Source organism: Gopherus evgoodei, chromosome 5, assembly GCF_007399415.2.
Source record: "Gopherus evgoodei ecotype Sinaloan lineage chromosome 5, rGopEvg1_v1.p, whole genome shotgun sequence".
Lineage (NCBI taxonomy): Eukaryota > Metazoa > Chordata > Testudines > Testudinidae > Gopherus > Gopherus evgoodei.
This window is the reverse complement of record NC_044326.1, coordinates 23,862,334-23,875,836: the sequence shown is the minus strand read 5'-3', so window position 1 is coordinate 23,875,836 and position 13,503 is coordinate 23,862,334. Positions and strand designations below refer to the sequence as shown.

General features: G+C 38.5%; 1 protein-coding gene across 4 annotated transcripts in view; it reads left to right on the top strand.

Moving 5' to 3' along the window:
* SORCS2 (sortilin related VPS10 domain containing receptor 2) overlaps positions 1-13,503 on the top strand; it is an 849,371-nt gene that overhangs the window by 703,048 nt on the left and 132,820 nt on the right. For all 4 annotated transcript variants that reach the window (XM_030564483.1, XM_030564482.1, XM_030564485.1 and 1 more), the window contains exons 4-5: positions 268-432; positions 5,608-5,681. In XM_030564483.1, the coding sequence (XP_030420343.1) occupies positions 268-432; positions 5,608-5,681 (239 nt within the window). The remainder of the gene's footprint in view (positions 1-267; positions 433-5,607; positions 5,682-13,503) is intronic.

The window sequence follows — 13,503 nt, the reverse complement described above, 5'->3', positions numbered from 1 at the left end:
CTTGGTACAATCAGCTTGGACTCGTTTGAAAGAGAATTTATGGAGCCTGGCACCTGCTTAGGAAATAATGGAAACTGGGTGTTCAAATCCCCTAGATGGCTTTGAAAATCTCAGGCACAAAGTTCTTGTGAAGTGTTTTGCCTAAATCCTACTGTCTTCTACATTTATGCAACAGAAATAATGCTGTGTTGGCTTCTAATATTGGCAATGAAAAATTCTCTATATAGAAACAGTGTTTTTATATGTATTCCCCTTTTCCTTTTTCAGATAATTCTTGTGAGTTCTTCACATAATGACCGGGACCAGAGCCTTTTCATGAGCATTGATGAAGGAGCCACTTTTCAAAAGCAGCCTATTACCTTCTTTGTGGAAACCCTGGTTTTTCACCCAAAAGATGAGGATAAAGTGATTGCTTACACCAAGGAAGGCAAGGTAAAGCCTGGGTGTTCTTGACCATCACACAATGTTTCATATTAAACTAATCAAATTGTCATGATTTGCTGACTAGGTTTATATGATGTGAGTTGCCTAAGGGGAAGCAATGCCCAGTTCCTGAAACGCTCCTTTCTCTATTTCAGTAAATTATATCAATCTCAAAATGCCATTGTCCTTTTAGAATGTTTTCATTCTCTGTCATTTCTTGTTGATATTGATATTGGCAATATAATCTATCCTGTAACGTAATTATAGTTAAGTACAATCCTAGAAACCTTTTTCCCTAGAAATTAGCCATAAGCAATTGTATAGTGTGGTAGAAAGTTAACTGAGCTGAAATATTGGCTCCAAAACCATTCTTGGTTTGTAAAATAAAATAAAATAAAACTTTGTTTAGGTGTACAGCAGAATAAGGTTCCACTGAATCAGTAGATCAGTAGAAAAGTAGAATACTCTCTTTGAAGTATTCACACCACATACAGTTTTAGAAGTCATATCAAATTATCTGCAGACTTTCAATAGTGTTCTGGATTACTGCTCCCTAAAGTATAACAATTTATGGCTTTTTTCTGGATGTGTTAATGTAAATACCTACAGTTGAACACATAATCTAATAAAAATGTATATGCAATCTTTTTTCATAATACCAGAGCTAAAGCTGTAAAATCATAGAGATTGCGATCCTGATTCTGATCTTATGTACCATTGGTTTATATTGACATAACTCTATTATTACTCCTGATATGTGCAACACTGAGTGAGATCAGAATCAGGCCCTTTAAGCGTTGTCACTGTGTATGGGGGGTTTATCTTGCTTATGTGATGAAGAGAGTAGAGGGCAAGCTGTTCATTTTGCTGTCAAGTATTGCACAGATATTACTGTGATATTCTACTGAAGCTTCATTGAGCTGCCTTTCAGGAATTGAATCTAAAGCTATGCTCAGCTGGTCTCCCGTGATTCATGCTGTTCTACTGTTTACAAACAAGGCTACATCTAGAAGAATTCATGACAGTTTTGACTGTTTCTGCCTTACAAACGTCATGGTAGATTTCTTTGTTTTGTTAAGTCAGTTTTAGGTCCTAAATAACATACAAAAATGTTTTGAAAATTTGACAGCAGCAAAAATATTTACATGGGAAAAATACAGCACAAAAGCCTTCATTCTGGAAACCTCTGTTTTCAGTTGAGTTTCTGGTGGAATAATCTACTAAGGGAAGTGTTGGAAGCTCCCATTAAAATTAAACTGGACAAAACACTAGAAATGTGCAGTAAGTAACAATCCTGTATTGGCCAGGAGAAGAATTAGGTAATCTAATAGATCTTTCCTTTCTATCAGTCTTATAATTAAAGCAGTGAATCATAGGGACACAAAAGACCAAATTGTGCAGTCTTTACTCAAGATGTATGTAAGAAAAGCTATCATTGGCTGGAAGGGGAGATTTACCTGTGTAAATCTTGAGTAAGGACTGCAGGATTTGTCCCAAAGAGAGTAGAAGAGAGAAATTCAGAGCTAGAGACGAGGGAGAGAGAAGGAAGAGATGGAGGGAAAAGTTCAGAAGTGGCATAAAAAGAGAATCACTATGTTGAAATCCATGGCCCCAGAGGTAATATACGCCTTGAAAAGAGCTCATAGTCTGGATCCTAGAGTTGTATAATTATATTTCCACCCTAAGTGAAAGCAAGATGTATCAGAAGACTCATGGGAACAAGCTCTCTCATTTTTACAGCCTAAAGAAGTTCAGATAATTTGGATAAACTGAGAAGAAGCTTCCTAATAAACCCATTACTTGCAGTAGCATTTTTGAGTGCACACAAGAATGCATGATTGAGCTCTTCGACAAATAGCAATCTGCAAGCTTCTGTCTCCTGGAGCATCTCAATGTTTTCATGATTTCTGGCTTGATTTAGTACCTACTTTATATAGCAAAACCTGGATTGTTCTTCTATTGAGTACCCTGTATTTTATTTAAATAAAGTTCCAATCTCTAACTGACACTCTGTAACTGAATACAAATCTAGTCAGTGTGGTTGGGTTAATCCACTTACCGACTCAAGTCTATACTTTCTTTTTTTGGCTACCAAAATAATAATGAACATCAATCAGTTGTTCACTGAGACAATATAAATGCTTGATTTCATTTTTTAAGACTTGACAGGGATCACTGGAGATTTTAATTGTTTCTTTGAAAACTGAGGAAAAAAACCTGGACTCATGTATTCTGTGGCCTTATAAAAAGTAACTACATTAATGTAGTGCAAGGCTGGTAATTAACAGAATAAAAACCAATTCAGAAGTGTTTGCTGAAACTGAAAGTTTTGCCTTTTCCATTCATACAACTTTTACACCACAAATGTAATTTCAAATTTGATGTTTGTCATGGATAATCAAAAATAAAATACATGATGAGCCAGATTTTTCTCTCATTTAGGGCCTGATTCAGCAAGATATTTTAGCACATGTCTAAATGTAAGCATGTTGAGAAGTCTTATTGACTTTAAGTTAAACACATTCTTAAATACCTTGCTGAAATGGGGTCTTGCTCATTACTCCTAGATATACCTCTTTTTATTATGATGAATGATTCCTTCCATTCTTGGTAGTTTAAACTCTTCAGGTTTGTGTTTAGTTGTTTTTTGGCCAACGTCTACATATTTGTATAGGATACATCTATGCCAAGCTAGATATCTTCTCCGTTTTTCTAATCCTTAGCAAGTCATTCCAATTTGCTTCTTTACCAACTGTTGTTCTCCCCTGAACTCTCTTCGTTGTTGTCTTTCTGATTGATAAAGGGTGGTATTCCAGAGGCGCTTTCACCAAATTCATAGACAGAATGTTATGTCCCCTTTCCCATTACATGCCTTTCCTATGTCATATATGCAGCCTAATACCGCCTATAACTTATACCTTAAACAGCAACAGCCTGTACAGTGAATAGCCACAATGCAGTGAACACTGTCTCCTATTCTGGTCACTTTACTTCACATTTCCATGGAACAAAGCCCTGTTACTATGCATTATAGTGCACAATAGCTGGATAGTGTTGTTCTTTGGCCATTCATATTATTTCTAATTACAAAAATTAGTCGAGAAAAGGTGCGTAATCCTATCCTACATTCTTAAATATGTAAATAACACAATACGTAATAGCCATAATAAAAACACAATTTGTACATAATGGACTCATCACTTTCATTTGAGCCTCTCCTGTTACAAACAAGTGTCTTTCTGAGTGTTCCCTATGAGGCTGTGCACTGCAGCACAGACTGTGCCTTAACAGATAAATGAGGCCTTACACTGAAAGGGAGTTTTCCCTGTGATTTTCATCTGAAATATGGCAGGGGGAGGGAACATGTAAATTGAATGAAATAACAAATACAAGGGACTTCAATGTCTGTATATATCTGATTTCTTGGAGTTGTGCTGGGGTTACTTTATAGCTACAGAGGAGAATTCAATCACAGCCTCCAGAAGGCAATGAGATAGTCTTTGAATGAATAGTGTTATGTATCGTGCATGTCATGGAACGAGAATTATATCTGTGCTTCTGACATACCTTGTCTCAGTGTTCTTGTTGTTATTTGCACATTAATTTCTGAAATTAAATGTGATGGGAAAGAAACCAAGCCCAGTGTTACCAACTGTGACCAGTGCAGAGGAAGGTTCTGGCCCCATCCCCTACCATCTCCACGTTACCTCTTTTGAGGTGGCTGTGGCTCCCTGGGGTGCAATCAGGGAGCAGTCTCTGTGCTTCTTAGGATCCCTGTTAAGCAAGTGCGTAAGTTCATCTATATTCAGCAAAACTCTTAAGCATCTGATTAGCTTTTCACGAGACTTAAGCCTGTGCTGAACATTAAGCATTTTAAGTAGAGCTGTCAAGTGATTAAAGAAATTAATCATGATTAATCGCGCTGTTAATAATAGAATAACATTTATTTAAATATTTTTGGATATTTTCTGCAACACAGAATACAAAGTGTACAGCGCTCACTTTTATATTTATTTTTGATTACACATACTTGCACTGTAAAAAACAAAAGAAATAGTATTTTTCAATTCACCTAATACAAGTACTATAGTGCAGTCTCTTAACATGAAAGTTGAACTTACAAATGTAGCATTATATACAAAAAAACCCCTGCATTCAAAAATAAAATAATGTAAAACTGGTATGAAGCATCAAGGGACATATGAATAATGTAAAACTGGTTGAAACATCAAGGGACATTTAGCGCATCTGGCATGTAAATACCTTGCGATGCTGGCTGCAACAGGGCCATGCAAATGCCTGTTCTCACGTTCAGGTGACATTGCAATTAAGAAGTGGGCAGCATTATCTCCTGTAAATGTAAACGAACTTGTTTCTCTTAGCAGTTGGCTGAACAAGACACAGGACTGAATGAACTTGTAGTTCTAATGTTTTACATTGTTTTGTTTGTGATTGCATTTATGTAACAAAAAAACCCTACATTTGTAAGTTGCACTTTTATGATTGAGATTGCACTACAGTACTTGTATGAGGTGAATTGACAAATACTATTTCTTTTGTTCATCATTTTTACAGTGCAAATATTTGTAATAAAAAATATAAAGTGAGCACAGTAAACTTTGTATTCTGTGTTATATTTGAAATCGATATATTTGAAAATGTAGAAAAAACGTACAAAAATATTTAATAATTTCAGTTGGTATTCTATTGTTTAACAGTGCGATTAATCACCATTAATTTTTTTATGTAATATTAATTTTTTTGAGTTAATCACGGGAGTTACCTGCAGTTAGTCAACAGCTTTAAATTTAAGCTTTGCAGAATTTGGGCCTTGAGCATTTGCACTTGGCTGGCCACTATGTGAGAAGAACCAAGGGAGGAAAAATTCCCTTGCACTCCTTCCTCTTGCACAATCACAGCAAGTTAGTAACTGTCTAATCTAAAATGAAATTGTGCATTGTTTTCATGGAAAACAGAGCATTTTACTCTTATATGTATAAATTTTTATGCAAGTTTGTCTTGGTTTTACTTGTTTGAAAAGATTCAAATGGTTAATGCTTTGGATTCATGTGAAATCTGTCATTTTAATAGCTTATTTCAAAGTCTCTTGGTTAGCCACTGTCTTTTAAAATTTAAATGGTTAGCAGTGCTCTACCAGCTAATATTTTTCTTTTTTCTTTGAAGCTCTATGTGTCAGTTGACTTGGGGAAAAAATGGACTCTTCTACAGGAACGAGTGTCAAAAGACCATATTTTTTGGTAAGAGGCATACACTGTTGTTAGTTTCCAATGAACAAATGAAAGGAAAAAGTATCTGGTACTAATCCTCTTAGGTGTTTCCTGAGGCAGGAGGAAGGATAATAAAACAAATTTGACATCTTTTGCAGGGGCAATTCTAGTCTCCTGTTCACCTGGGTCCAATCTTGCAAATTCAGACTCATACTTACTCAGGCAGGGACCCCCAATTGACTCGAATGTAAGAGTTTTCAGCACTGCGGTGTAGTGACATTAGTTTAGAGAGAATTTTAATGTCCGCTCAAACTGCACTTCATTTTACAGATAAAAGTGATCTCTAGAAGCCAAACGTATCAATCTAGGGGGAAAAATCTATAAAGTTAAAGGCTGAATCTGGGATATTAACTACATCTGTATAGAAAAATGTTCATTGCCTTGGAAGCGATTGAAAAATCTTGTTTTTTGTCCAATTCGCAAAACTTTTGCTATCTTTCCACAAATATGGTGGGTTGTTTTCACAGGGAGAAAAAAAAACTGTTTGTTGGACAAAAATGGCCACTGTTCTATGAAAGTGACCCAAAGCTAATCTGTGAAAATAAGTGACTTGTTCCAGAATGGAAATGAACCTTTGTCTTCCGCCAAAAAAAGAGAAGAAAAATTGTGGTCAGTTGTGGAAGTGATCACATTTTATATTTAATCAATTGCCTGAATTCTACTGGGAAAAATAAAACTGAAAAAAAAATTCAGCTTCCACATATGGGCTTTAATATAACAAATACAGAGGGTTTCATACAATTCTAATTTTAGTTTTATCTAGAATTCCAGTCATACCCACAAAGTGCTAGACACTGTCTATCCATACAGGAAGACATGGTGTCGCCCCAAAAGATCTTATCATCGTAGTTTCTTTGGTATGTCTGAACTGCGTAAATTGCATTGCAGTGTGAGTATCTTTATCCTTGTGCAAAGTCATCTCTGGCTTTCAAGATTATGGAGTTAGCCAGCTGGTGGCCTACACTATAATGGACTTAACTAATTTCAACTACCTTCCCAACTAGTGCCTGTGCTTGCTGTGCTTCCCCTCCCCCAGTTCTTTAGGCAATTGGGGTATGTCTGTACAGCAAAAAGTCTCAGAGCCTGAGTCAGCAGACTCAGGCATGGGGAGTTTGAGCTGCAGGGCTAAAAATGGCAGTGTAGGTGTTCGGGCTCAGGCTGGAGCCTGGGCTCTGAAACCTGATGCTCTACAGGTGAGACACTAGGAAGACTCACCCTTGCCAACCCAGCAGGGGCTCTGCTGATCTTCTTATTTGGAGGTTACTCTTTGTAAAATATAGGTATTATAAAGTAAGGATATTAAAATTCATACAAATATGAAATATTATGGTCAGTTTGGAACCTGGCAATCCATCCCAAGTACAGGTTAGCATGTAGAGGCACTGCCCCAGAAGCAGGATGGGTAGCAAGCTGTGAGTCTGAGTCACGATGTGCTTCCTGCTTCATTCTTGGTCCTAGGAGAAATAGTTTATTCTGTTTGTTGGCACAGATTACTTACCCCTGTGTCAGCTCTGGTGGACCTCTTTTCCACCAGCATGGGAGAAAGAATACCAGCTCCTTTCTCCCTCCAACCCTCTGTCACACTAGGGCTGATCATTGAGGCTTACAGCATTATGTTTGTGCCACAAATGGCCAAATTCCATTCAAAACTCACGTGAGCTGGGAATTTTCACGGTAAGATAGGTCCTTCTTCCTACATAACCATCATTATGAAGGTTCTTTTGAGTCTGTCTTAGCTACCTTGTCCTGTACTTTTAAATTTAGAAGCAACATTCTGGGCCAAATTCTGCTCTGATTTATTCCCCATTTTCTTCACTGGGGTTGCACAGGGTATATAAGTCAGGATGGCATATGGCTCACTGTCTTTAATATGAGAAAAAAAATTAATATGCTCGCAGTTCTATCACCTTGTGTTTTTTAATCCTTGGCTATTATGATCCTTGATCAGTTCAGGTAATATTTATTTTTTATTTTTGTGTTGAGATCAATATGACAAACAGCTCCAGTACTGCTATTAGGATGAGATGGGCTGGGAGAATATTTTAATTACAAAGTATTTAAACATGGGAGGTGGGGGGCAGACACAGAGCAAGGGATATTGGCCTGGTAGGGCACTGAATTAGCAGTTGACAGGATGATTTTCAAAGATGATATAATGAATTCCCCTTGCCACTCCCAAAACATAAAGCCATTTGTAACTCAACAATATTATATTGTGTAAATCAAATTGTTGATTTTTTTTGTTTCCCCAAGTAACTCAAATTCCCAGGAGCCGTTATCCTTTAAAGCTAATCAGAGTAGACATTTGCAACAGTGTTTAAAAAAAAAAAAATTCCCACAGTACTTTGTATGTAGTAAAAATAGTTTTTGACCTGGTCCTTCCATTGTAAGCAATGGATAATGCTGTTTTCACTGGATTTCTGAGCAGTGCTTTGCCCTTGAACTGATGGTGTGAATTACTGAAAATCAGTTTCAGTTCCAAATCTTGAACCTATTAAAGTTCTGATAAGCATAATATTATTATTAATGGATTATATTAAAGCGGTGCTGGAGAACAGACAGAGCAAACCTGCTAGTTTTCAATGGATCTTTGATAGGAGGCTCATGTAACAGCAATGAAGGGTTTTTTGTTTCTTATTTTTAGAGCTAGCTTATTTGAGGATCTCTCTGCATCAGCACACACCACAGTAAATTGCATCAAATATTTTACAATAAGCCCTTTTCTGTTCTTCTTGAGGAACCTAATTAGTGTAGATGAACTACGCATCCATGACAGATTCCACCTGATTAGGTACCTAGTTCTTGCTTCTCTTGAATAAAATGAGATTAAAAAAAACAACAACCATCCCCTGCCTCCTCCCACAAATTAACCCAGGGCATTTAAAATACAGAAGTACTGTCTATATGGAGATCATATCCAAAAGCATCAACTTTGTATTCATAGTGTGTGAAGGGTTATTGTTCGTGATTCACATTTCAAGATGTACTGTGTTAACAATTTGTGGTTTTTGACTTCCATATATTATGTGACTGTAGGTCAAATTATAAATGAGCACTACTACTTTTCTGATATATTTTGTGATTGAAATAAGTGAAAGCTGTTATGAGCAGCTCACAAGGATGAGAAATGAGTAAATAAAATAACAATCTTGGTTAAAGCAATATTAAAGGCTTGACAAACTCAGAACAAAGGAATTCTGAATATAGAAATTCTTAGTGTTCTTACTGAGAAATGTAAAATGTGCAGAGTGTATGAGTGTATTCATGTATAGACACAGACACAGGAACTTGTTTTTCTACTCCATTATATCATTTTTATGCTGGTGTAACTCCCTTAAAGTCAATGTTTTGCACAGTATAAAAGTTGAGTTAACAGAGTTGAGAATTAGGCTCTTTGAAATGGGAGCTGAGAGGAGCAGAAGAGGTGCTTAAATCTCCCCCCTCCCCCCACTAAAACTGCAGGGAGCTCTGCATAATTAAGAGGCCTTAGTGAGAACCTATTAATAGCTGTTTGTATCAAATCCATCCAAAAGATCAAATTCAGGCGACTCATGGTGCGTATGTGGGAACAAAGGTGGCCAAAACCCATGCAGACTGATGTAGCACTGATTTGCGCCTTGTTTAGTCATTTACACTCTTTTACAGTTGGGAGTTCTGAGTCACTACCAGATCAGACTGCTAGTTTTACACTCACTTTGCTACAGGTATACACAGCTCCACAATAGAGCTGGTCAGGAGATGAGAATGTGAGAATTCAGGACCGGAAGAGATCTCCTAATTCAACAAGTCCAGCCCCCCTGCTATCACAGGTGACTCCATCCTAAAATCATATACTTACCAAGCTCCATCTTAAAGCCAGTTAGTTTCTTGCCGCCGCTACTCCTTTTGGGATGCTGTTCCAGAACCTCCTGTGGTTAGAAACGTTCTTCAATTTCCAGCCTGAAATTACTCCTGGGTAGTTTATGCCCATTTGTTCTTCCACCAACATTGTCCTTTAGTTTAAATAACTCTTATCCCTCCTTAGTATTTAGCTCCCTGATATGTTTAATGTCCTCCTCTAACTACCCCCACAGGGAAAATTTCACCCAAAGCATATAGTCAAAATTTTCAGTGGAAATTTTTGACTTTTTTTGTCAACAAACTAACCTGTCCCCCCAAGTCAGCTGCTGGCAATCAAATATCAAAAAAATGCTGTGCTGAAAACTGCCACATTTTGAGAAATTTTTAGCTGAACACTGATGAAAATTGAAAATGTTTGATCAAAACACCCATTTTTTTTTAAACACAAAATCAAAAGTTTTTAAGGAAAGCAGATACCTTGAGAAAATACTTGTTTCCTTGAAAACAACTCAAATTGATGGCAAATTTGTAGACAGCCATATTTGACAAAGCACAAGCCAGTTGAAAATCAGGCATTATGGAATCCACACGCCATAGATTTTCCGGGGCTACAGAAGTGGTATTCTAAGGTAGGGGTCAAGGAGTGTGGGCCACACCTTGTAGTGTATACCCCACAGATCCACCATGCACCCCATACTGCTGAAATCAGTCATGCACTTGGCACTAGTAAATGTGTGGGCTTCCCTGAGCCAGCTAGAATAATATTGCTTGTGTGTCAATAGTAACCTTGTATTTGAGGACAAATGTAAAGAGGACCTGGATATGTCCCACAGTATTAGTAACATCCAACTGAGCTGCCCATCCACTAGCTGCATTTATTGTGCATGTCCTGTAAATTAGTGTTCCCCATACTTAAAAAAAATTATATGGCTTCTGCAACCCCACACTTTAGTAATTCTTAGATTCCAAGGCCAGAAGGGACCATTGTAATCATCTAGTTTGACCAGCTGTATAACTAGGTTTGGCAGATGTATTTGATCATGTCAGTGGATAATATGTGATTATTTTTGAGCATTTTTTAATTGGTATCAATTTCAATTTTCACAGTTTGGGAAAGTCTGAGGGGGGGGGCAGTCAGACAATAATTATGTAATGACAGTAGATGTTGAGATTCAAAAAACTAAAGCTTAATAACTGTTAAAACACAGATTGTCAACATCACATGTTGAAATACACAAAGTAAATATCCTTAAAGCAAACTGGAATAAGTTCTCAAGCAGCATTTTTCTTATTTTGCCTATGTGTAAATTTTGATTATTATCAATAGCAATATTCTTTCCTTGGTTTGTGTGTGTACAGTGAAGTCAGTGTTTACTGATAAAAATCTAATCCTTCCAAGCCTATATATAACACGGGACATAGAACTTCCAAATGCTTGTCTGGATCTTCACAGTCTAATACTGTATCTCCTTTATTACACGCTTTGAGGACCAGTGAAAATAGGTAACAAAGTGTCATTGGCATGTGATTTATTTAAATGAAGGGAACGGGTCACACTTTAGAGTTATTGTTTCAGGCTGCCTGCAGACTCAGTGCATTGGTTACACACACTTCATATTTTGCAGATTTTCTTTGCTACCATAACAACCAGAGACTGAGTTCTTCAAAAATGGAAGCTTGAGACTCTGGAGAACAATTAAGAGGTCTATCCATGCCTTATCCTTTGTGGCCCTGAGCAGCTGCATCCCCCGCTTTGGGAGACATTGCTGTATATTAGCATAGCTGAGACTCAAATCTAGACCCTGATGATCTAAAGATTACACTTTTACTAGACAAGCCCAAAAGAAGCCTCCCCTATGCAAGCTGAGTTAAACTTGTCTCAGCTGGTGGTTGTTCTTTAAGTATCTTGCAGAATTGTAATAATGTGAAAAACAGTTTATATATACAAAACATGTATTGTCTGTACATTAATGGGTTTTTAAGCTAACTTGCCTGTTTTATTGTTTGACTATAGGATCAAGTCCACATTCAGTGGCTTATGTATAGTTACAGCAAGTCATTATGTTGGAAGAATACAAGAAAAACATCTGAACCAGAAACAAACAAGCAAACAAACATGCTATTTTCCCCCACCATGCTAAAAAAAAAACCCAAAACACTTTCATTTATCCACGTCTGTTTAAATAATTTTTTAAGAGGAAGAGAGAGATGAGATATTTTACTTTAAATGTCAGCCCAATCCACATTAAAAAAGATCAGTTGCAGCCTCTCACTCTAGAGTGTTACAGTGGAAGTGAAAATATACTGCACAGATGCAGACCTCACTCTTGCCACTGCCACACTGCCCGGTGCCACCATTGTGGGGAATGAAGCTGTCAGGAGACAATTGTCAATTCTGGGATATTAAAAGAAGTATGAAAAGCCCAAAGCAATTGACAGATACATAAATCTATGTTTATGAAACCACTAGTGATAAATTATGGATCCGAAGTTATTTAAAGCGTAGCCCAAAAAGCAATCTTTGCATTATTGATGACAAATGCTATCGCCATCTCAGCTTCTGAAAATTTCAGCTTGAAGTTTCTGCAGGTTTCTTGTTCGGTTGTATGGGGTCAAGTGCAAAAAGTAAAATATTCAGCAAACAGCATTCTTCTTCCCTGAAGAGCAACTGTTGAGCTATCATGGTTGATTTGACATATTAAAATATCTAGTGTGACGAAGTTCTTCCTCTACTTCGGTGGGTCCTGCGCTTATTGGCAGATTTGCTCACCTCAGTGATCTTCCCCACAGTCTGGGTAAACTCCTCCTGTGTCTGATCAGGAGTTGGGAGGTTTGGGGGGAACCCGGGACCGCCCTCTACTCCGGGTTCCAGCCCAGGGCCCTGTGGATTGCAGCTGCCTGTAGTGCCTCCTGTAACAGCTGCATGACAGTTACAACTCCCTGGGCTACTTCCCCATGGCCTCTTCCAAACACCTTCATTATCCTCACCACAGGACCTTCCTCCTGGTGTCTGATAACGCTTGTACTCCTTAGTCCTCCAGCAGCACACCCTCTCACTCTCAGCTCCTTGCACCTCTTGCTCCCAGCTACTCAAACGCACTTCCTCTCCTCTGGCTCCCCCCTCCCTGACTGGAGTGAGCTCCTTTTTAAACCCAGGTGCCCTGATTAGCCTGCCTTGATTGGCTGCAGGTGTTCTAATCAGCCTGTCTGCCTGAATTGGTTCTAGCAGGTTCCTGATTACTCTAGTGCAGCTCCTGCTCTGGTTACTCAGGGAACAGAAAACTACTCATCCAGTGACCAGTATATTTGCCCTCTACCAGACTCCTGTACCCCACTGGTCTGGGTCTGTCACATATCCCTCCCCCCTGCTCAACACCAAGGGGTTGGGCAACTTGGGATGCCCACAGTGCACACGTGACAAGCCATCGGCATTACCGTGACGGCTTCCTGCTCTGTGTTACACATGGAACTGGAAAGGTTGGAGGGATAAGAACCACCTGGTCACCCTTGTGTTCTTCTCCTTGTTCCGCTGCATCCATTGAAGAGGGGCATGGTCGGTCACGAGGACAAATCTGCGCCTGAGCAAGTAGTAGCGCAATGTTTCCATGGCCCATTTTATGGCAAGGCACTCTTTCTCCACCACTGCATATTTTTGTTCCCTCGGAAGAAGTTTCCTACTGAGGTAGAGAATTGGGTGTTCCTCCTCCACGATCATCTGTGGTAGAATGGCCCCCAACCCTACTTCCGATGCATCTGTCTGCAGGATAAATTTCTTGGTGAAATCAGGGGCTATCAGTACAGGGTTACTGCAGAGGGCAGTCCTTAGGTCTGTGAATGCTTCCTCTGCTGCATCAGACCATCTCACCAAATCAGGTCCACAGGCTTTCACTAGGTCTGTCGGGGCTTGCCCTTGTGGCAAAGTGGGGGATAAATCGTCAGTAATACCCCACTA